Source organism: Nannobrachium achirus (genome assembly GCF_963921795.1).
Source record: "Nannobrachium achirus genome assembly, chromosome: 19".
Taxonomy (NCBI): domain Eukaryota; kingdom Metazoa; phylum Chordata; class Actinopteri; order Myctophiformes; family Myctophidae; genus Nannobrachium; species Nannobrachium achirus.
Window position 1 is genome coordinate 18,584,228 of NC_137826.1, and position 21,470 is coordinate 18,605,697.

The 21,470-nt window shown below is 40.2% G+C and overlaps 1 protein-coding gene across 1 annotated transcript; it reads right to left on the reverse strand.

The window, feature by feature from the left end:
• Window positions 1-370: 370 nt before the first annotated feature.
• LOC308305019 (cysteine and histidine-rich domain-containing protein 1-like) lies at window positions 371-20,098 on the reverse strand. The gene is made up of 11 exons (XM_080749658.1): window positions 19,954-20,098; window positions 17,859-17,908; window positions 17,708-17,764; window positions 14,894-15,054; window positions 14,411-14,511; window positions 9,138-9,196; window positions 8,470-8,540; window positions 7,889-7,994; window positions 5,497-5,616; window positions 4,292-4,354; window positions 371-1,482 (listed from the first exon to the last, which is right to left on the reverse strand). Exons 1-11 carry the CDS (start codon window positions 20,015-20,017, stop codon window positions 1,306-1,308), a joined length of 1,029 nt encoding a protein of 342 aa, XP_080605784.1. The 5' UTR covers window positions 20,018-20,098; the 3' UTR covers window positions 371-1,305.
• Window positions 20,099-21,470: the final 1,372 nt, after the last annotated feature.

The following is a 21,470-nucleotide window of genomic DNA, read 5'->3' on the forward strand; positions in this document are numbered from 1 at the left end:
AAAATAAAAATGTATTCGTTGAAATAAGTTACAGATTGAACTAGGGGTACAATTTGTAAAAGATTCAGGATAGGATTATGTATACATTCCAGATTCCAGCTTTAATCTGCTTAAGTGTTATTTTTTCACAGTTCTACATTGATATATTGTTTTTACAATGTTTGCTGAAAATGATTAAAAATGAAAATTATGGAAATGACGACCCATAGGATCAAACTGATAAATTCAGGGTTATAAATAAATACTACAGTTTTAATATTTCAATGCAAAAGTTTATTTCTTTTGGCAAATGGGTTCCTGAATAACTTTAACCTCATTTCAAGGTCATTATTATCACTATTTTACCTTTTAAGCCATGCTGAATATTAAATCCTGCTATTTTATATATCTTTGTTCAGAAAATCTACCATTCATTTTAAAGTAGCACTATACAGTATAGTTTACAGAGATCAGACCAAGTCTTGATCTAGCTGGTATGTTGGAACACTAGCTATTCGGTGTATGTCAACACATTGCTCATGTGTAACAACTACCTTTAACTTAAGTCTGGAATCTAAACTGACGCAAAAAGACCAAACCAAACACAATTACACACCATTTGATTCAATAACCAAATGGTGCAACAAATAATCCAGAGATTTACATTTTGAAAATAAAACCAAAAGATTGGAATGCAAGAAGTGATCAAAGTCAAACAACTTTTAAAAGTGCTAAACATGACAAACAAATGGAAATATAAAAAGCAGGAAATAGACAATAGAGGATTGATAATCTGAAACCACAGATGATTTTACTATACTGACATTTTTGGTACTTTTCATAATTAGCAGTTGACTTGCAGTATAGTATGGTGTGGTTACAACACCGCTTTCTGACTGATGGAATGTCTTATAATACAGCTCATTTTTCATTTGCTAATCTTAATTCAGTATCACAAAGAGCCAAAAAGAGTCTGTATTTTCCACATAAAACACATGAATTAACGCAAGTTGTAGCACCACTAATTGTTGTGCTATAGGACGAACAAAATCAAAAAGCAATCCAAAGTCATCTCTTAACAGGAGGGACAAAAAGAATCATAAGGGAAAGACTTTAAGAGGAACAGTGTATGGGGTAAAGTGTCCAGGTCACATTGATACATCACTCCAGAACCATGAACGATGATGATACCGTGTCTTGTCTGAGAGAGAAAGCAATGACAGCGAAGAGAAGTGTGACCCTCAGGAGATGAGGGGTGAATGTGTACAGCCTTGATTTTCAAATAAAACGTAGTACATTCCTTAATTAAAGTCTTCGTCATCACCATTAGTCATCGTCCTCCTCGCTATCCCCTTCCTCTTTGTCCTTCTCGTTGTCCTCCTTGGGCGGGCTGACGGGGGGAGGGAAGTCCAGGCGAGCCCAGGACATGGGCTCAGACTTCTTCAAGGCAATCTCAATCTTGGCAGCCATCATGTTCACCACGCTTTTACCCACGTCAATAACCTAGACGACGTGATGTGGGATTGGGGAGGGCAAAGAAAGAATATGAAAAGATGAAAAAGGCTAACCTGTTTATGTTTATCTGACCTACATAAAATGTGTTAAAATTGCCGATCTACATACAGGTTCACAACGTGTCACATCACGACCCGTTGTGAGATTGTAGATAGATAGATATGTTTAAATAGACTATTTTGTATAATCAATTAAATTAGTTTTCAATTAAAAATTAGTTTGAATAACTGTTGTGCCCTTACCTCTTTTCTTAAATTTGTGGAAAAAAGTCATGTTCAAGCACATTAATTTCAAGGAGCTTCAAGGGGCATTAGCCAGAGTTTTTGCATCATTTCACAGTTCCAGTAAAATACCCATTTCAATTCAAAAGCAATCGGGCCTACTTATCATGCTATATAATATGACTGACTTTGTAAGTGTGTGACACAATTAAACTTGTTACCAACACTAATTCAATTCAAGCAGTATCGCTCCCCCCCCCCCCCTTTTTTAAAACCACTTCTCCAACATTAAAGATGAATTTAAAAACATACCAAAGGACTTCCAGCGACTCTAACATTTCATTATTGGATTATTTTTCCAAAGCAGTTTTGTTTTGTTGCTTTATTTAGACTAGACCTTACCCGTTTGAAGATATGTGCTCCAATATATGTGCAGAGTGTGGGTTATGGAGAAAGTAACTGTAACTGGTGCGTGCGTGAGAATATGTGGGGGCATCATAATGTAAGGAGCAGCCCATGGAGGAGTGTATATTTTTTGATGGATACAAATAATTTAACAGCTAAATTAGGTGAATAGAAGTATGAGGATGTATGCGCTTGCTCTACATAATTTTGCCATACCCGTCGGAAGATAAGACACACATCAAATGCACCCGGTGCATGAGTGACCCGTGCATGCAGGCAAACCACATGAGAGAGAGAGAGAGAGAGAGAGAGAGAGAGAGAGACTGCAACATTCCTAACTGTGAGATTGGTGGGTGTGGGGTTACAGATCCCATGGCCTGGAGGAACGGACCGTTGCCCTGACAACAGGCTGAAGTTGAGTTGAACAGAAGTGGTATAAAAACGCGAATAAATAGCTTGAATTTGGTGAAAATGGAAATCGGGCTCCGTCAGCCTCTGTATAATGCTAATGGCCAATGAAAAATGTGAAAATTGGGATCAGTTGCTGAAGAGATAAAGGTGGAAATGCATTTGTGACTGACCTACTGACTGACTGACTGACTGACTGACTGACTGACTGACTGACCTCTCTCTAAAATTATATAATGCAGACCTGTACTCATGCGCAAAGTGCCCGCACGGCGCCCGCAGCGCCCGCGGTGCAATTTTTGTTGTTTTCCCGCACAAAACAGCGTATATTTTGGGGGGTTTCATGCACCTTTTTGGGTGGGACCTTTACAGTTATGTTAACAAAATTTCACACCAGAAATGTAGCACATTGCATGTCTTGACTTACACTAATAGGAGGAGGCAAGATGTTAGAACAACCTTTTAAATAAAAATGCCATTTGGTCTGGAGAAAAAGTAGGCTAGTATTACCAGGCAATACAGTAATGTTGCTTTGGCAATATTGTTGACAAATCTTTAATAAAATATACTAACTGCACTTGCTCAGAGTTAGTAACAATAGACTAGCAAAACAGTCTCACCAGTGACTTAATGAATGAACATACATCAACATAATCATGTTATTCAAATAGCAAAATAGCTTTACATTGTCAGGTAGGCTATTTACCTTTAAATATTTACCTGTGTCTTTGTTAAACATTGTTAATTGAGCAGCCTAAATAAAACCACCTTTCTGTGCATGATTTGCATGAAGTTGAAAGTATTCAACTCATGTAGGTTTCTAGTGCATTCATTAATTGATATATAGGCCTACATTGTGTATAGATCACATACCGTCTAGTCTGTATATTCATTCATAGAGGATACAGGCTACTCATTGTTAACAAACCATTAATGTCTTCATATATTCACAGGTGATAAATAACTTGTTCACCTTTAATGTTTTTGACAATACATATAGTCCTCCTAATTCATTCATTCATACTCATTTAGAGATAGCTTTAGAGATGGATATTTACTCTAAAGCCCAATCATGGTCAATGTATGTTTCAGTTTACTGTACTACGACCTGCGTCACAGGTTTTCCGACTTTGCTCGCGTGCAACACCGTCGTATGACGAAGTACAGTATAACACGGGCTTCATACACAACAAGCTGTAGCGGTGGCGACCGCAGTTTAATAGTGTAATATTATTGTACGTTTATATATTACCTGTTATACTACAGGCAGCATTGTGGGGGGCGAATTGTCCCTGTGCAACTGCATCGACTCCGACGACTCGCACAACACGGCCATTCTCCGTTTATCTAAATTAATCTGATTAATATCGCTGATATATGTACAAACCGAGCGGCGACAGCTGACTGCTGACATGAAACCAAAACAAACTTCTGTTTCCATCCGGTTAAATTCTTCTTCTGACGACAAAAAAGAGCATACCTTCTGTTCTAGTGCTCCCCAGCGCCATGCGCCCCATTCACACACCATTCAAGTGGTGCCTGGGAGGAACTACACGGCAGGGACCAAAAATGTTTCACTTCCCCCAAAGTTGCGTAGCAATGAGGGGAAATAGCGTACCTGCGTACAGAGCCTTAAAATGCGTGCTTAGTACGCAAAATGCGTACGGGTTGGCAGGTCTGTATAATGGATAATCATTTTATGATTAAATAGGAGAATAAGATGACATTACACAACATGGGGCGACTCAGACAAAAGTACTTACTCCCCACAAATTGATGTTCTGCTCAAACTGCTTCTCCCCTTCAAACATGATGTGAATGTTGAGCTGTGTGAGGAAGAGGCATCAATTAAACAAGGAGATGAAGGTGAGCGGATTAAACAGACAGCCATACAGATCCAGGGAATGGAGCACAGAGTAGTCATCTGCCCAAAAAGAACCCACCCCCTGGAAAGCTTGGTGACAAGTAACACAGTATTCACATGATGTTATCATCTTCTAAGACATACATGGGCAACTGGCTGCCCCCACCTTCACTTAATGCAGCCCTCAGGTTAATACCGGAATACTGATATATTATTGATTTCAGCTGTTACAATTCCAAACATGACCTGCTTTAATTACGTCAGTCTATATTAGTAGCTTAATGACTAGTATAGTAGTATTAAAATGTATTTTTTATGTCCAATGTATTTGTATTTAGGTTCATAAAGTTAACATGAGTATATAACTAAAATGTTACATTATTAATTAAGGAACAACAAAAAATAATTCAGGATTCCAATTCAAAAGATGCAAAAATAGCCGATCTACAAGCTCAAAACGCATCGCAGCGCTTGTAGATCGGCTATTTTTGCTTCTATTGTATGCAATACTAGAATGACAAATGTGGCCCTCTGGAGTGAAGGTGGAAATATAGTGGCCCTCACCATCATCAAAGTTGCCCACCCCCGTTCTAAAGATATTAGGGACAATGATCAGTCCCTTCCAAGGATGCATGTCCAAAAATGCTTGCTCTGCGTGGGGAGAGGTGGTATACTGTAACGTAGGGTATCTGCTCTATGTGGGGTCTTAAGACAACCTTTGATTTGGCGTTTGAATTAAATTGAATCGCATGCATGTGACTGAGGAATAGACCAAGCATCCACCATACAAGTGAGTGTGGGACACACACACACACACACACACACACACACACACACACACACACACACACACACACACACACACACACACACACACACACACACACACACACACACACACACACACACACACACACACACACACACGGACGAGGGCTTTGAAAGCAACAGCTGGGTTACAGCTGTTATCTCTAGCACTCCTTGAATGCATTGCTAAAACCCGACTTGTTGCAGTTTGTCAAATTTCTGCTTCTAATTTATTTTAATTACACCATCCCCTTTGCCTCTCTGTGGAAGCTTGAGAACAGAACAGGTGTTCCTCACCGTAATGCTGTTTGCCTCCACGTAGCTCAGCTCTGGGTTGGAGTTCTTGGAGTAGATGGAAATAATGACCTGGCTCCCAGTTTGGTGCCAGTCAAACCGACACGGGACCACCTTCTTACCCTGCATCCAAACAAAGAGCCAAGTATGAGAACATCTTTACATGTAGTACGATTACAGCCTTAGATTAACATTATGATAAGTAATATATTATTTATTAACATTATTAACAGTTTCATGTTATAAGAGGCTTACGCTATGAGAGCTGCTTTGTGCTTTACACAAGGATGTTTAAAAGATAGGCCTACTTCTACATTTGACTCCATCAATTTCATCCATTATAGTCAAAACATGGACAGTATAAGTTAAAGAAAACTGACCACTAGGTGGAGTCAGACTGACATGCTCTACTTTCAGAAACACATGCATCATTGCCATGGGGAGAACAAGGAATTTCCCCAGTGGCTTGGACTGCTGATTGGCTCCCAGTCAGGCCAATGTTCAAAGCAGCCACAGTCGGTCAGATCTGGCTACAGTCTCCCCAATAGTATGAACTCTGCCCGTCACGGCTCACGACACAAGATTAGTTCCAAGCATCTACCGAAACTGCTTTCAAAAGACTGAAGTGAAGGCAGCAATAGTCCATATCAAGGTTCATGCAGCTAGATCGATAATAGTGAAAGATAGACAGACAGTGGCAATCCAGAAAAGAGAATGAGTGAGACGACGAAGAAAAGTCCCTTATATAACGGTATAAATAATCAGGGGTTGAAAAGGTCTCATTGAGTAGTGAAAGTACTCCACTGATTGACATGAAACTGACAGCAATCAAATATCAACCAGACAGTCCACCACATGCGGTAGACGAAATATAACGTGTGTGCGGGCGCGCGTGTGTGTGTGTGTGCACGAAACGAAGAAATGTGAAGTGAATGTTGTTAAACTCGACTCTGTAAGCCTGGCTTGACAATGTTATTGCACGTTGTCATAGCCTCCATCCATAAAACATGATTAGGTCATGTACTAATTTGAAGTTAGGATCAGTAATAATACCCCACTCAAGCATGTTGAGCGGGGTGACCATAATTATTCAAATGTCAAATGAAAAAAAAAAAAATGTAAATCTGCATTGCTGGCGAAGGCTGGATAGCCAAAACCTTTGTTCATTTTAGAGATATAATAAATAATAAAAAAGCCAACTCACTCTTGCCACTCTGAGTGCGACCCATAACTTGTATAAATGTGCATTGCATTTGCATTGTGCCATCAATCCTGTGGCAGCAGTTATGTGCGGTAATGTGCAGCATAGTGGATTCCTTGGAACGTCGAGTTATATCTTTTGCAATGATGCTTCAATATACATATAGAGAGCATAAATATTGTAACGCTTGCATTAGTAACTATTGTTTGTTTTTATGTTTGTATTTTTGTTGTGATGCTCATGGTTGAAACAAGGTCATTACATATTCTGAAGAAAACCTGGAGACTTGACATTCAGTAATTGGGTATTATTTATGATAGACCATTATAATGGAGTGTAAAACAGAAAATCGAGAAATTGACAAGGACAAGTCTTTGCCATGGGCACATTTGTCCGCGACGCGTATGCTAAAAGTAGGCTACTTTTAGCCCAAAGTTTGAATGTTTTCAGTCAGTTGAAAGCCCTCATCACTCATAGTGCAGATACGTGTAAGTGGAACAAATCCCTATCTCTGCCAAATGTTTACCGCTGGTGGGAGTGTCACTCTCAACAACTCTCTGCGTAGGAGAGGCTTGTATTTCACGGTTTTCTGTTCCAACAAAAACTGCTTGCGATAACATTTTAGGTGAGAAGTAGGCCATTGAGCAGTTACTCAATCTCAATTAATTTGAGATCTTCAACTTCTAATTTAAAACTCTGTTATCAATATTCGGTAGTTTCCATAGTTATGTTGGAGTCAGTTCCTGTCAATCTCAAGTGGTGTCGTGTGTCACTCACTGGTGAAAGTGGTTGATATATGGCTGACTGACACACTCTGCTAATCATTTGCATAAAGTTGAGTCAAAATATACTTTTTGTCACTCTCCTTGCCTAGAAAATGAATAGGGGCCTCACTCTGCATGTAAATGCACCATAACTTCCAAACCCTAGCTATTGTCTGGATGAAGACTATGGATAAATAGTATACATTGCCACTTTGTTTAACATAGGACTAAAGGTTGATTTGCTGTTGGCACATAATTTTTTAATAAACATACAATATAATAACAAAAAAAAGTAAACATTGTTTTCCAGGGACCCCACTTAAAATGTGCCTTGACTTGGAGCTATATTCCCCAGTCTGATTTTCTCCATCTACTCTGCCCCTGCGTACACAAAAACACAAAGTCACTCACTGACAACCAGCATACCCACCGTATCTTTTTTCCTCCATATATGTGTTCCCTTGGTGCAGCCTTCTTGAGCGAGGAAGGTATTAAAGTCGGATGTTTTCCTCTTACAGCAACTCCAGTACTTCATCCTGAGGATGCAGGGGAGATATTAGTTTTAAAGCTGTCAATCTCTTGGCAGTCCACAGTGTCACTCTTTGGCGTGTTGGGACTGAGTTTGAGCGATTCCAAGATATTTGTTCCTTTTAGTGGTTAATAAATACTATTTCCCCCAATGTTTTTTCAACATATTACAATTGGTATATGAATACAAACAAGTTGAAACTGATTTCGTAACTTTATATTTCTGCTATACATTGTTGTTTCCCCAAAAGGGTGTCAAAACAGGGTATTTTCAATCGCCCTAACTCAAGAACGCATCGACCAAACGTCGCACAGAGACCGTGTCTGTGATCGATCGAAAATCTTAAAAACATTCTGTGACTACTTGAAAGAGGAAAAATGACAAATAGCTGGCTATTTTGGTTAAATATTCTTGTGAATATAGGAGTTGAGATAATTTTCTCACATACTAGGACCTGCCAGCCTAATGCTACTAGTACTAACCCTTCATGGAAGATAGGAAATCCAACATGGTAGGAGCACACCTCATCGTTGCTCACCGGCCCTTGAAAACTCTGGAGAAGATGGTAAACTATTAGGGAAACAGCACAGCATTTTCTAGGCCTGTCCTGGTCCATATCTACTGTAGATTGGATATCTGCCTGATAGCAGCAAAAAGAAAGTAGATCAGACTGCAGGGAAAATATCCAATCCAAGCCATCCGATCCAATAACCTATTGGTTAATAATACATGGGTATGTTTTTCTCATAACCTACTGTTGTGGACTACAACTCTGGGGAAGTTGTTCTCCGATTGAGTAAATCACCTGATCAAGCCTTTTCTAACATTCCAGACTACAAAACAAGTAGTGGAAACAGTTGGATCGGGGCAGGCCTAGTATTTTCAAATACAAAAGCAATCAATGAAGGGTCAGCAAAAGCAACAACTAATGTTCTTGTTGCGTGTGCTGGCCATTTAGTTTTGTATACTGACTTCTAGACCTACAGCATTCACTAAAGAACACATTTTATTAGTGAGTGGAGGGTATATGCACCATGTACTGCATCATTATGAACAGTAAAAACCCAACATCTTTGAGTATGCAAGACAGATAATCGCCTACTTGGAGCCATGGGAAATTATTCAGTTGTCAGTAGACATGTTCACCTACTTTATTGCAACCTGAATTTTTACAGGATGTTCCAATCTTGATCTCGTCACTATCCTCCTCTGAAAGAAGAAAAGCAAAACGTCTGAATAATTGGACACTGAAGAAATAACGTGAATTATGAGCTGCAACATTTTAGAATCTGAATTTTAGAATCATTCCAAAGTATGGTGTACCACATATGCAATGCATTTTCGTAAGGTGCAATTATGGCACAAAAGGCAATTGAAGGACCATACATGTTATCTTGCATTCAAAGACTTCAACAAATGGTATATTTGAACATTTTACATCGCATAAGATGCTTTCTTCTCAGTCAAGTTTTGTATTCACGTACATATGGACGCAATGCGTACATCAGCACGTGTGCGTGATATTTGGATGTTGTCTCAATAACAAGCAGGTGGTCAGACTGGTCACAAGTGAAGATGACCTGCCTTACCTTACCCATCAAAAATGGCTAATGTGTCTAAAAAAATAAGTCGATGCCGAATGCTGGGTTTTCAACAAAAATTTGACTGCTCAGTATTTATTTACTGAAGTCGGAGGTAAAGCTGTGTGTTTAGTTTGCGGGGAGCACATCTTGCGGGGAGCACTGTCTTTTAGCCCGGCCCTCCACAATATTTTCTGTTGTTCATGTGGCCCCATGGAAAAAAATAATTGCCCACCCCTGCTTTAATGTGATCTTACAATGCAATCTTAGATTAGACGCATAACTTGAACAGCAGATATTTTCTTCCCCACAAATGCAGCATATTGACTCATCCAAAGTCACCCACTGCCCCACGTTGCCTGGCAAAATGTGTTAAATAACATTTGACCAAATTTAGGTCAATTATCTGCAGCTCTATGACAACACAGAGGGGTAGCTCTTGCAAACTAACTTCCAGTGCTTGCTTCTTTTATGTCTGTATATTCAATTTAACTTTATCTGTAACTAAAGTACTCAAGCAGAGTAATTGCGTAAAGCTTAAGTGACAGGGTTTTATTTCTCCCCAAGAGCCTTGCCCTAGAATGGCTGATATTCCATATATTACATTCTATGTACAGCGCTGCATTCTAATTTGTAGAGCTCTGTGTGTACTCACACAATAAGTAATATATGCTGCGGTTTGGGGTCAACTTGTGTTATATATCCATTTGGAGGTTCTAGCTGAAAATGCGTATAGAGTAAGATGTCTTGAACTTCCCATGGGGTTCACACGGACAACATTCTCTGCAAGTGACGGGATGGCATTCACAGCAGTAGCCTTACATTAAGACTGACCTACCGAGACTTCTGCATTGTGACGTTGGGATGACGGTAGGAGAGTCTTACAGGCTTTGTCATACAGTCATGCTGGATGTCACTGCTTTTCCCCGTTTGCTACAATGTTGGTTGCAACAGCGACTCTCATGGCTGGCCTGGGAAGCATTATTGCGCACTCCTTCTACACATACGTCATGTCCTTGCCTTGTACAGTATGAGCAAATGGGAGAAGGGATGAACGTCACGTGATAAGTGCGGCCATGTTTAACCAGCGTTGTGGAAAAGCAGTGACACTCCGACACACACTTGGTAAAAAGTTTTTTTTTTTTTAAACAACGGACTAATACATTGTGCAAGATTACCGCCGTAGTCGCTAACAGTTGGGAGAATGACGACGGTGTCTTATATTTTGCATTTGTGCATGTGTCGAGCCACTAGAGACCGTTTTGCCGACCAGCAGGAGTGTATGACAAAGCCTGTAAGACTCTCCTACCGTCGTCCCAACGTCACAATGCGGAAGTCTCGGTAGGAGACTCTTAATTTAAGGCTATCACAGCAGCACTAGATTTCTTTCAGTGAGCACAAGTCTTCTGACCAAAAACAGATCCAGTCAGAGTTGTAACTCAAGTCTGTTTCTCTAAGAATAGAGGGTTTTGTGGTTAACTTTCTTTTGTTACTTTGTCTTCATTATGTTTTTATAATTTGTATTCTTTGTACAGAACCTTGCAACACCATTGTTTTGAAAGGCATTTTATAAATTAACAATACATTATGTACATATGTACTTACGTACATATGGGACACACAAACTGAGAGGTGTGATTACGATTACGCTGCACCAACCGCAACACACCTGTCAACCTGTGTGCCCCATGTGTTCAGTGTGGCTGTGAATGCCATACCGTCACGTACAGAGAATGAGGTTCCGTGTGAATCTTGTGTCAAAGTGGATATATTTTACAAAACTGTTTTCTGCCAGAACTTTCAAATGGATCTGATACTGTATATAAGAGCCCCCAAGCCGTAGCGATTAATTATTGGGTTGGGTGAATACACAAAGAGCGCTACAATTTAGAATCCCGCAGATATTAATCCCTCCACAAAAATGCACTGAGTGTACCATGGCTGTATATAGAATACATGCAATGTATGGAATATCAGCCATTCTAGGGCTGCAAAAGCACTTGAAGATAGGAAGGAAGGAAAACGGATGTTAAATCAACCATGATTATTATTTTTAGTTTAGCTAAGCTTGGATTTCATATATCACACCATAACAGCTCATCCGCACTGCCCGCGACGTGATCGAATTAAAATGAGACCGTCCTGACATGCCGAGTAATAAGTATCAAAACAATACTGTAAAGTAGGCCTACAGATCCTCATAATCTGTACTTAAATACAGTAGCCTACTCAAGTAAATGTACTCCCTTACTGACACTGTCCACTAGTGATGCGCGGATCGACCCGGTGCCCCCACCCGCCCGCCAACCCGCCCGCCCGCATGCGGGTGGGTGGGTCAAGGTTTTCAGACTCCATTGGCGGGCGGCGGGCGGGTGGGTTATCACCACTCTCATGTGCAAAAAATAAATAAGAATAATCACCTGTTCTTATTTGCCTTTTATTCTTAATGAGAGTAGGCCTATAAGAATAAGAATACTACGTTTGAATACGAGCACGACGAGCGAGCGAGTTTTAAAATGCGCCAGAGAGGAGCGAGGTTTCTCCTCCGCTCCTTGGTGCAAGGACCGTCCCAATTCCGCTCCTGTGTGGGCCGCGAACCACATTTTGACAACATTTGACACAACGTGAGCACAGCAGAGAAGATGCACAAACAATTCAGCGCGTGTCGCTGATCAGGATTTCACTTATATGTCTCTGTCATCCACACAAGTCCGTTTATAAATACTTTGTGTCGGTTAAGTTATATAACCAGCCAGTCAACGGATACGATTTGAAACACAACTTTCGCAAGTGAGACGGATTTTTTGACTGAATGAACCAACCACGCTCACCTCGAGACTCCAGTCGCTCCCATCTCTCCAATCTGGTGATTAATCAATAACAGGATTTAATATTGTCCGTCTTTTGCTGTCTGTTTAAAGTGCGAGGCGCTGTATAAATATGATTGACATAAAACCTGAAACGCCATTCTTACCCCGACGATGCCCCAGAGAGAATGAACGTCTTTGAATGAATGTCTTTTAGGCTAAACCAACCTGGTCTCGCCTTTTTCTCATAAAAATAGTAGGCCTACAGCTTAACACCAATTTGAACAACACGTTTGTTTATTTAGCCCATGACAATATTGTGCTACTGTAGACCTTTCTGTAAAGCGACTTTGGGTACTTAGAGAGACGTATATAAAGATGAGCTATTGTGGAGATGATATACCATCTTTTTTTTAAATGTGGGTTGCGGGGCGGGCGGATTCATTGATTTATATATTGTTCTGCGGAGCGGGCGCGGGCGGGTTACGTTTCGTGCGGGCTGTGGGTCGTGCGGGTTATGAAAAAAAGCTGACCCGCGCATCACTACTGTCCACCACTGGTTCAAGCTACGTTGCGATGCAATGGCCGACGCTTCATACGCGGACAGTATTTTGTGGGACATCACGTCGCTTGTGTCACAGGCAGTGCAGATGAACTTTCACCAGCAAAACTATAAATAAAGTAAAATAAAAAATAAATAAAACAACAAATGGGTCTAATAACAGCGTGGCTTCGCTGTCAATCTCTCTTAGCCTTGGCCAGATGTGGACTTCCAAAGTTCGATGGTTCAGAGGGATGGTGCATTTGAGATGAATTAACAAAATGTGAAAGATATTCACACGAAAAATAAATATTCACAAAATGTGAAATATATCTGGGGATTGACTTTCTTGCCATAATGGCAGCATGCACAAGAAATCTGACCCTGATCAGTTTTGTGGTTTGCGAGATTAGGCGCAGATGTATGGACGTACCTACAGATGGCTTGCCCCTTATGTGCCATGTCATAACACATTTAAAAAAAATACATTGTATTAAACTCAATTAGAATGTATTGTACAGCCCTTATACCCATCTAAGAGCTTAAGATCAGCACTGGCTGTTCTGTTCTTTGGTATTACCGACTGCTGCTTTGACTCTGGAACTGTCTGTTCTTTTAGATTACTGGCTTTGACTCTGGAAATGTCCGTTTTATTTATATTATTATTACTGGCTTTGACTCTGGCACCTTTGCACTTGGACTACTATGTACATAGTACATAGACTGTTAAGACTGTACAAATATATTCAGTCATATAGTCATTGCACATGTATTACCATATAATCAATGTTGAAGCCTGTTGACAATGTAGCTCCATTCTCATATTCACGGTTGATAGTCTGTGTATATCTATACTGTATCCTTTAATACAGTAATTGTACTTTCACTAAAATGTTCATTGGTGATTGTACATTTACAGTTATTATACTTATAACCATTCATCCAAAGACCCAGTGCAGATGTCTTATAAGTTATAACAGAACGTAAGCTATTTCATCTTTTTTTAGTTTTTGTTCTCAGATCAATACAGGTTTATCTTATCTTATTACAGTCTCGATAGGGCTTTAGAGGCCAGCATGTTTAACAAAAGGAGACAAGAAGATATCAGTTGAGGAAAAGAAAAGTAATTAACCACAGGAAGGATCCCAAAAGAGGGGACCCAGAGCCAGGGTGTATACGCGTGCAATAGCTGCCAGGTGGCCAACTGAGTTCTTTTGTGAAAGTCAATTTCCCACTCTCTTTAGTTGAATTAACACTGAGTATTTTGTCATGTGTAGGCAGTTTTGGAGCACACTCTTGCGTTGCCATCTTTCACTCAAATGCCATGCCTGCCATGGTTTGGCAGAGAGCCAAAACATATTCCCAGCCAGGGGTCATCTGACAACTGCCAAAGGAAGCTCATTCTTAATTTAGCTTTTTTAAAGTTTCCCTGGATAAGAGACTTTCATCTAAATGCTCAAGATGTTGACATTAATGACAAATCCTATGTCCTCACCTTTATTCTCTACAGTATTATCAGTGAGCTTCAGTTTCTCCAGAGCCTGCTTCAGAGAAGAGGAGACCTTGTGCTGAATTCTCACCATCGGCTCATCACCACTATAAGGACAGAAATTGGTCTTTAGTGCAACGGCGAAAAATACATTCCCCATCCCAAGAAAGCTTCATTCAAAATCGCTATGCAAACACCATGAAATTAAATTCCAGAGCTTTCGGTACCAAAAGCCCAAGAATTCAATTAATGACGCTTGCATGGCAGTGTTGCGTGACGCTTTTGTTTTGATATTGTATGGTCATGGTGTTGTGTACAGCTTTTGTTTTGATATCGTATGATGTGCTTTCTTCTTTTGTACCAATTCTTGGTTTGCAGACTGCCTTTTTGCAACTGATAAAAAACACACACAAAAAAAAAACCGAAATAATAACAACAACAACAACAACGTACTAAGTGTCTTAAGGATGAAGTCTCTGAGATCTGTACCTTGGTCTTGTTATAGCCTCCAGAGGCTTTGGTGCAGAGATGATATACTCATCAAATCTAGGTTTTAGTTCATCTACTTCTTTCTTTTCCCCTGATGATTTTACGTCGGGCTTCACCGGCTCCGGGGGCTTCTCTTTGTTGTGGGCACCTTTTGTACAACCCTTACATTGGAGGGAGAAGAGCATGTTATACAGTATGCTGGGGCTGAAGAGTAGAGTTAATGCCGTTATACCTACAGTACAACATTGATGCTAATCAGTATCTAATCTATAACAACTCTCTGGTCTAAGACAACACAAGCTTGTTAGCAAATCTCTAAGAGACATCACAAGCTGTTTAGCAAATCCTTAGAGGCTATGTTGCTCTTTACACACAACCAGAACAAAGTGGAAAGCCATGGGGTCAGGGCTCCAGGGTGCGAGCTATTAAGTCGCATATGCGACTTAATTTCATAAAGTGCGAGTTAAATTTTAACCAGGTCGCGCACGTGCGACTAAAAAAAAAGAAAGAAAAAAAGACAATCCTCAATCGAGGATCGCCTGACGCCTCTTCTCTCTCTCTCGCTCCGTCTCTCTCTCCCTGACTGCCTGCCTGCTCCACCCCTCCCCTTCTCTCTCTCTCTCTTTCACTCACATACATACACACACACACACACACACACACACACACACACACACACACACTCACACAATGCACACTAGCGTCGGTCAGTCCGGTGGTCGAGTCACACACACAGACAGATTCTCTCTCTCTCTCGCTCACCTTGGAATGGATAGATATCACATAATACTAACCTTTCTTTGTATAACCATGCTTTTTCTGTTGTCATCTCTAACTGGATAATGGGTCGTGGGTTGTTTGTTTGCTATTAGATTAGCAATCGCTCGTGGATGTTTCCACCGTTGGTTACAATAACCTACTGTTACGTGCGAAAACAGCTGTGGGTCGTTAAGTTCCTCAGTGCCCAAAATGCGCTTTTCACTTCATAGACAGACAATTAGCTCAAATTAACGGCACCTGTTAACTTTTCTGTCTTTGTTGTAGCGTGTGTTCTGTGTTAGTGAGTGTGTGTGTGTGTGTGTGTGTGTGTGTGTGTGTGTGTGTGTGTGTGTGTGTGTGTGTGCGCGCGTGTGTGTGTGTGTGTGTCCAAGTGAACGTTTTCTGTTGATCAAGCAGCTTACTTCCCACAGTATCTCACTCCAAAACCATAAGGACAATTTTATTTTTCCATCCTGCATGAAAGCAAGCCTATTGCATTTAGTCTACGTTGTGCACGTTTAAAGTCATAGTTCTATATTGCCTTTGTTAGCCTAGATATTCGTAAATCTTTCTTGAATTAATGTCTTTAGTTTGCAAATATTAACTTGAAGCAAAAATACATAAAAACTAGGCTACAGCTTTTTTTACTGAGACATATTGTTATCAGGGTATTCAACAACATTATATCGACAACAACTGTCATCAGCATAATAAAGCTATGTATTAATACCACGCTAATACGCTATACAAAGAAAAAGATGGTGCTACCTAATTTCTGGTGGTGCTACCTAATGAAAATGTAGGTGGCACCAGTGCTACCTGTGAAAAAGTTAGTCTGGAGCCCTGCATGGGGTGTCACCAAAGTATGACTCAGATCGTGCACAGCAAATTCGATGGCAATCAATTAATTAGTTTTTAATATAACAAAGTTTGACGTCATTTACACATCCTACCTGGTTCCCGTTCGTCCCCATCTCCCATTCTGAATGCCCTTAGACCTTTTTCATATCACGTGACACGTCATATAAGAACTGTGTTCCAAGCATAAACAAATGATCTCAGCGGTTTGACTCATATGGATATGAAGGAATCAACTGATGGTGAGAAAACGCAAATGTTGCTGTCGCCGAATTAGTTACGTTTTCTCCAGAAATAGACTATATCAAATATTAGTGACTGACTATCATAAACCATACAGAGCCACCTTCCCGACAATATCGCAGAGACCGTTTGTTTATTTTTGGACCACCATGCTTATATGAGACGATTTTAAGATGTCTCAATGTCATTCTCCATAGAGAAATTACTTCTGTGAACCGGGGGATGAGCAAGTGACATCATGACTTTGTTACTGTGTTGGGTGGAAGGAGAGACAGACCGACATAACCCTCCTTAGAGCCCCACTGCTAATGGAGCAAAACATTACATTGGCAATGGAAACAGAGCTATTAAAGTTGTACTATGTAACTTTTTTTATAAAACAAATCTTAAAATTCTCCTAACTATTAAATCACAAAAGTTTTAGAAGATCCGCGCCGTGAATTTCAGCCTGTAAAGCCTTCTCTGTATGTAAACTGAGATCCTTGCCGTGGACCGGATCTCGCGCGAAAATTGCGTCATCACACTACCGGCCAATCACAGCGAGGGTTATACAACTGCCGGCCAATCACAGCGCATCTTGAAGTGGGGTCGCTATGGCAGCCATATTTGTTGTCGCCCGTTTGTACCATCCCTTCTCTAGGTAATTTCGCCTACCAGGCAGGGTGAAGGAGTCCGTATCTCTGGAATTACTGAACGCACAGGAACAAGGGACCCCTTAAAAGATAGATCTCAGCGAGGTGGAGGCAGACGCGGGGGTCTGAAGGTACGAAAAACGTCCGAAAGACGCGGACGCGACCGCGGTTTGCTATAGGGCTAATGACCACTAGTTGGGCATCTTACACAGTATGGCTTTAAATAAAACTAAATAACAAATACTAATACATGGTAAGATGGGGGGAAAAAGACCAGCCCAGAAATATTGAGAGACGATACAAAGGGGATCTCAACACTTACAGTGATGCTGAGAAAGTCTGAAAAGTCAGTGGTTCTTCTCTTGCAGCAGGACCAACCCTAGGGAGAGAGACAGTGCACCAAGACATTAAACTCAGTCACAGGCAGTCAGTTGATGTGATAAACATGCTAGTATTCAAATACTTATTTTTACCTTCAAGGCATCATGGAACACTGGGACTCCTGGATGGAAGGTGCAGGAGTCTTTGAAAAGATAAGAAGTTATTGTTACTAAAGAATTGGTTTGTTTAACTAGACAGAGAAAGCTGCTTTGTTGTTAACATTATCCCATCCCCAAACAGTACTTGGCTCATTAGGTAAAAAGGGGTTGGAATCCAACTATACTATACCATCATCCACACCCCTTGGCCCTTAACTTTTATACATGTTTTATGCATGGTTTTGTATGTGATGTTCTACCATGTCTTTATGTTTATGTAGTTCATATGAATACTCTTGAGTCATTCATTTTACATCACATTCTCACATATTGCAGATGTTGCATGATTTTATTTACATGTTTGTGTTATTTTCTGTCCTGTTTGAGATCAAATTGTACAGGCATTTTCTGTTCTAACTGCTTTAATATAATACTTTGTTTTATTTTTAATCTCACTGTATGTTAAGCACTTTGTGAGTTTTCTCTGTGAGAAGTGCTATAAAAATGAAATGTACTTACTTACTTACTTACATACATATCCTACACCTAAGTACATCCTTGATTTACTCATGCTCTGCAAAAACTGTCAGACTCCAGCTGCATAGTCTGGATGAAATTTGCATGTTTTTTGCACATAAATATTCTTTATGTAGCTTTCCTAGTTCCTACACTTAATTCACATAAATTATAGTACTGAAAGGCTGAGGTATTTTGCTTAGATTTTTTTGTATACAGCTTTAAAATACTTAATATCTATTTGAAATGACCAAATTTCCCCTTGGGCATCAATAGAAGTTTGATGTTATCTCATAATGTTTGATGGAAAACAGCATGGAAGGGAGGCTTACGCTTGTCCTGAGGAGAATGCTCAATGGCAAAATAATCAGTATTATTAAATGCAAATAGAACCCGCTTCAAGATAAACAGAGAGGAAAATCGGGGGATTGGCTCACTGTATTGATTAACTTCAAATGTATCATGAGGGGACAATCAAATCCCTATATTCATGAGTTTGCTTCTTGAATTATGCATGTTTTTGCTAGCTTTAGTGTCAAATGAAAAACTAATACATATTGTATCACACAGACATTGTTTGTGTACATAGTTTCCTCAAGTATTAAGGATCTGGATGTTATATTTAACCCTCAGCTCGGAATTTATCAACATGCTCACAATAACTTCATCTTGTCAACAAAGGTTGTGTAGTGAATCAATAACATTCAATGAGCTCCTAGCCACTACACAAGACTATATATTTGGACTGAGATCCAAATCTTACAATACCCATTAATGTATAATGATCTTTAACATATAAGCTAACATGTGGTTCAAATAATCACATTCTTAAAGAGCACTGCAACTAATTAGGTCTGTTAATTGTATACAAAGTTTACCAACATAAGCAAAGCTCTAGTATACCAAAACTACAGCAAATAACACAGTCTGGTACAATTTAAGATCATTTATTATCTGTCTGGTGTTCTATCAGGACTGGAGGTGAGTAAAAAAAACACCACTGCACTTTTTGTTGTTGTCGTTATTCGTTAACTTATTCATAATTCATCATTATCACCATCCTTTTCCATCATTTCCAAGTTTATTGATAGACAGATTGATTGAATACCTTATTAGAACCACCAGAAAGCTTTTTGGGCTTGTTTAAATTATATTAACGTTTGTCTCAAAGATTGTTGGATTATTATTAAAGATACAATCGTACAGTGATGAGCAGAGTGCTGACCTGTGGAAAGCCTGGTGGTGAGGCGAGGTAAGGTAACCTGTAAGTAACTGTCTGGTTCTAAACACATCCTGTCCCTCAAATACCCTAAATCCTGACTCCCAGTGCCAACATAACACACACCACAGTTAAAAGTTCATCTTAATTGGCATTAAACAAGTACATTATGACTTGAAATGCGGTTTCTAACCCCGAGTCTGTGTCCCTGAGTCTGTGTCCCCTGTTACGTCAGTACAGTACACACTATAGAAATTTCGAGATGGTCAGAAGTCACCCCTTCGGAACACACATACACAATGCTTGAATGCTAGTAGGTTAGAATAGGAAACATTAGCTGCTAGCACCACTCACCATCAGGGTTATTGTCTGCTTCAAACCGCTGCCCACAGCCTTTATTATAACACAAAAGTGACATGGTGTCGTGGAAGGTGGTTAACGGTTTTAAATAGCAGACTAAACAACACCAGCGAAATAAACAATGCAGAGATGAAAGCTGAGAGAGTTGCGGGCCGATACTGTCCACACACTTCTGGTTGCTTGCTGCATAGGTAGATTGTAGATCCCATAGCCGCACAGGACGGTGGGTCGCGCTATGATTGGCTTGTTGGTTGTCAAGCAACCGCTAGTGAACTCAACTCACCATGGTAAAGTTAAAGTTAAGTTATTTTGTTGCCTTTCAAATAAAGTCTCCAATCAAAGCCTCACTCACTATTATTATTATATATTTTTTTTTAACTCTATAGGCCCATTCCTACTGGGCTAGATACAAAATATCTGTCTCCATTGAAGTGGATGGTAAGATACAGATACAAAATATGTGACAGATTTATTTGTTATCTGTATCATCCACATGGGGTTACACTGCACATCTGTATCTTACCATTCACTTGAATGGAGACAGATAGGCCTATGTTTTATCTGTTTATAATATGTTATTTTATTTTAATAAAATTATTGTTTTAGGAATGCAGGGAAAAACAATAAAGAACTCAAGTCTCCATGGGGTGAGTAATCGATAGAAAAAGTCATTTTGGTGGCGAACTACTCCTTTAAAACGATGTTGTTCAGTTTTCTGGCAACCACGTATTAGCCGATCATAGCGCGACAGCTCTTCTGGAGTATGGGATCTCGACTATGCCCATGCTTCGTTCGGTTACTTCCGGGTGTGTTCGGGTACACTCGGTGAAGACCGGAGCATCCACAGCCTGCCGTCCTATCCAGCCAGGAGAGGCAGCCCACCCCGTGTACATCACTCGGTCTATCACTCCACATGCAGCAGCGCACAGCTGACAGACGGCTAGAAAACTTGCGATAAAACATTTGTAAGTTATTTTATGCCAGCTTGCAGTCAGTCAATACGAATGCCAGTCCTTTTTCGCCAGCTTAAATTAAATTGTGTTGTGTTTTTTTACTGACAAAGTCCTAAAATTTCTCCCAAATGGAATGGGTGAGAAGATAGGGATTTTGTACGAAGTCTACCTTTCCGTGCAATATTAGGTTATATAGTAGTTAAGCTTGCAATATATATGATTTGCTTTGCGTGCGCGGTTACGTGCGTATGAATTTCCACTTACCCGCCGAGTTTCGAGCGAGTGTGAGGAGCTGGTGCCTCGATCTGTCTGACCAGGCGGCTGTCTATTAAAATGATGGGGAACCCGCACATTGCACTTGCAGTGATTATGGAGGTTTCTTCTCAAGGTAAGCCACTGACACACACGCACACGCACACACACACGCACGCACGCGCGCACACACACACACACACACACACACACACACACACACACACACACACACACACACACACACACACACACACATATACACACACACACACACACACACACAGTGACACACACACACACACA

Excerpts from the sequence above, each read along its gene's own strand:
- LOC308305019 (XM_080749658.1), bottom strand. The coding sequence starts at position 20,017 with ATGTCACTTTTGTGTTATAATAAAGGCTGTGGGCAGCGGTTTGAAGCA. Across the intron at positions 17,765-17,858 it reads TGTTCCATGATGCCTTGAAG|GGTTGGTCCTGCTGCAAGAG; the intron begins GTAAAAATAAGT and ends CTCTCTCCCTAG. Across the intron at positions 5,617-7,888 it reads TATGGAGGAAAAAAGATACG|GGTAAGAAGGTGGTCCCGTG; the intron begins GTGGGTATGCTG and ends GTTTGGATGCAG.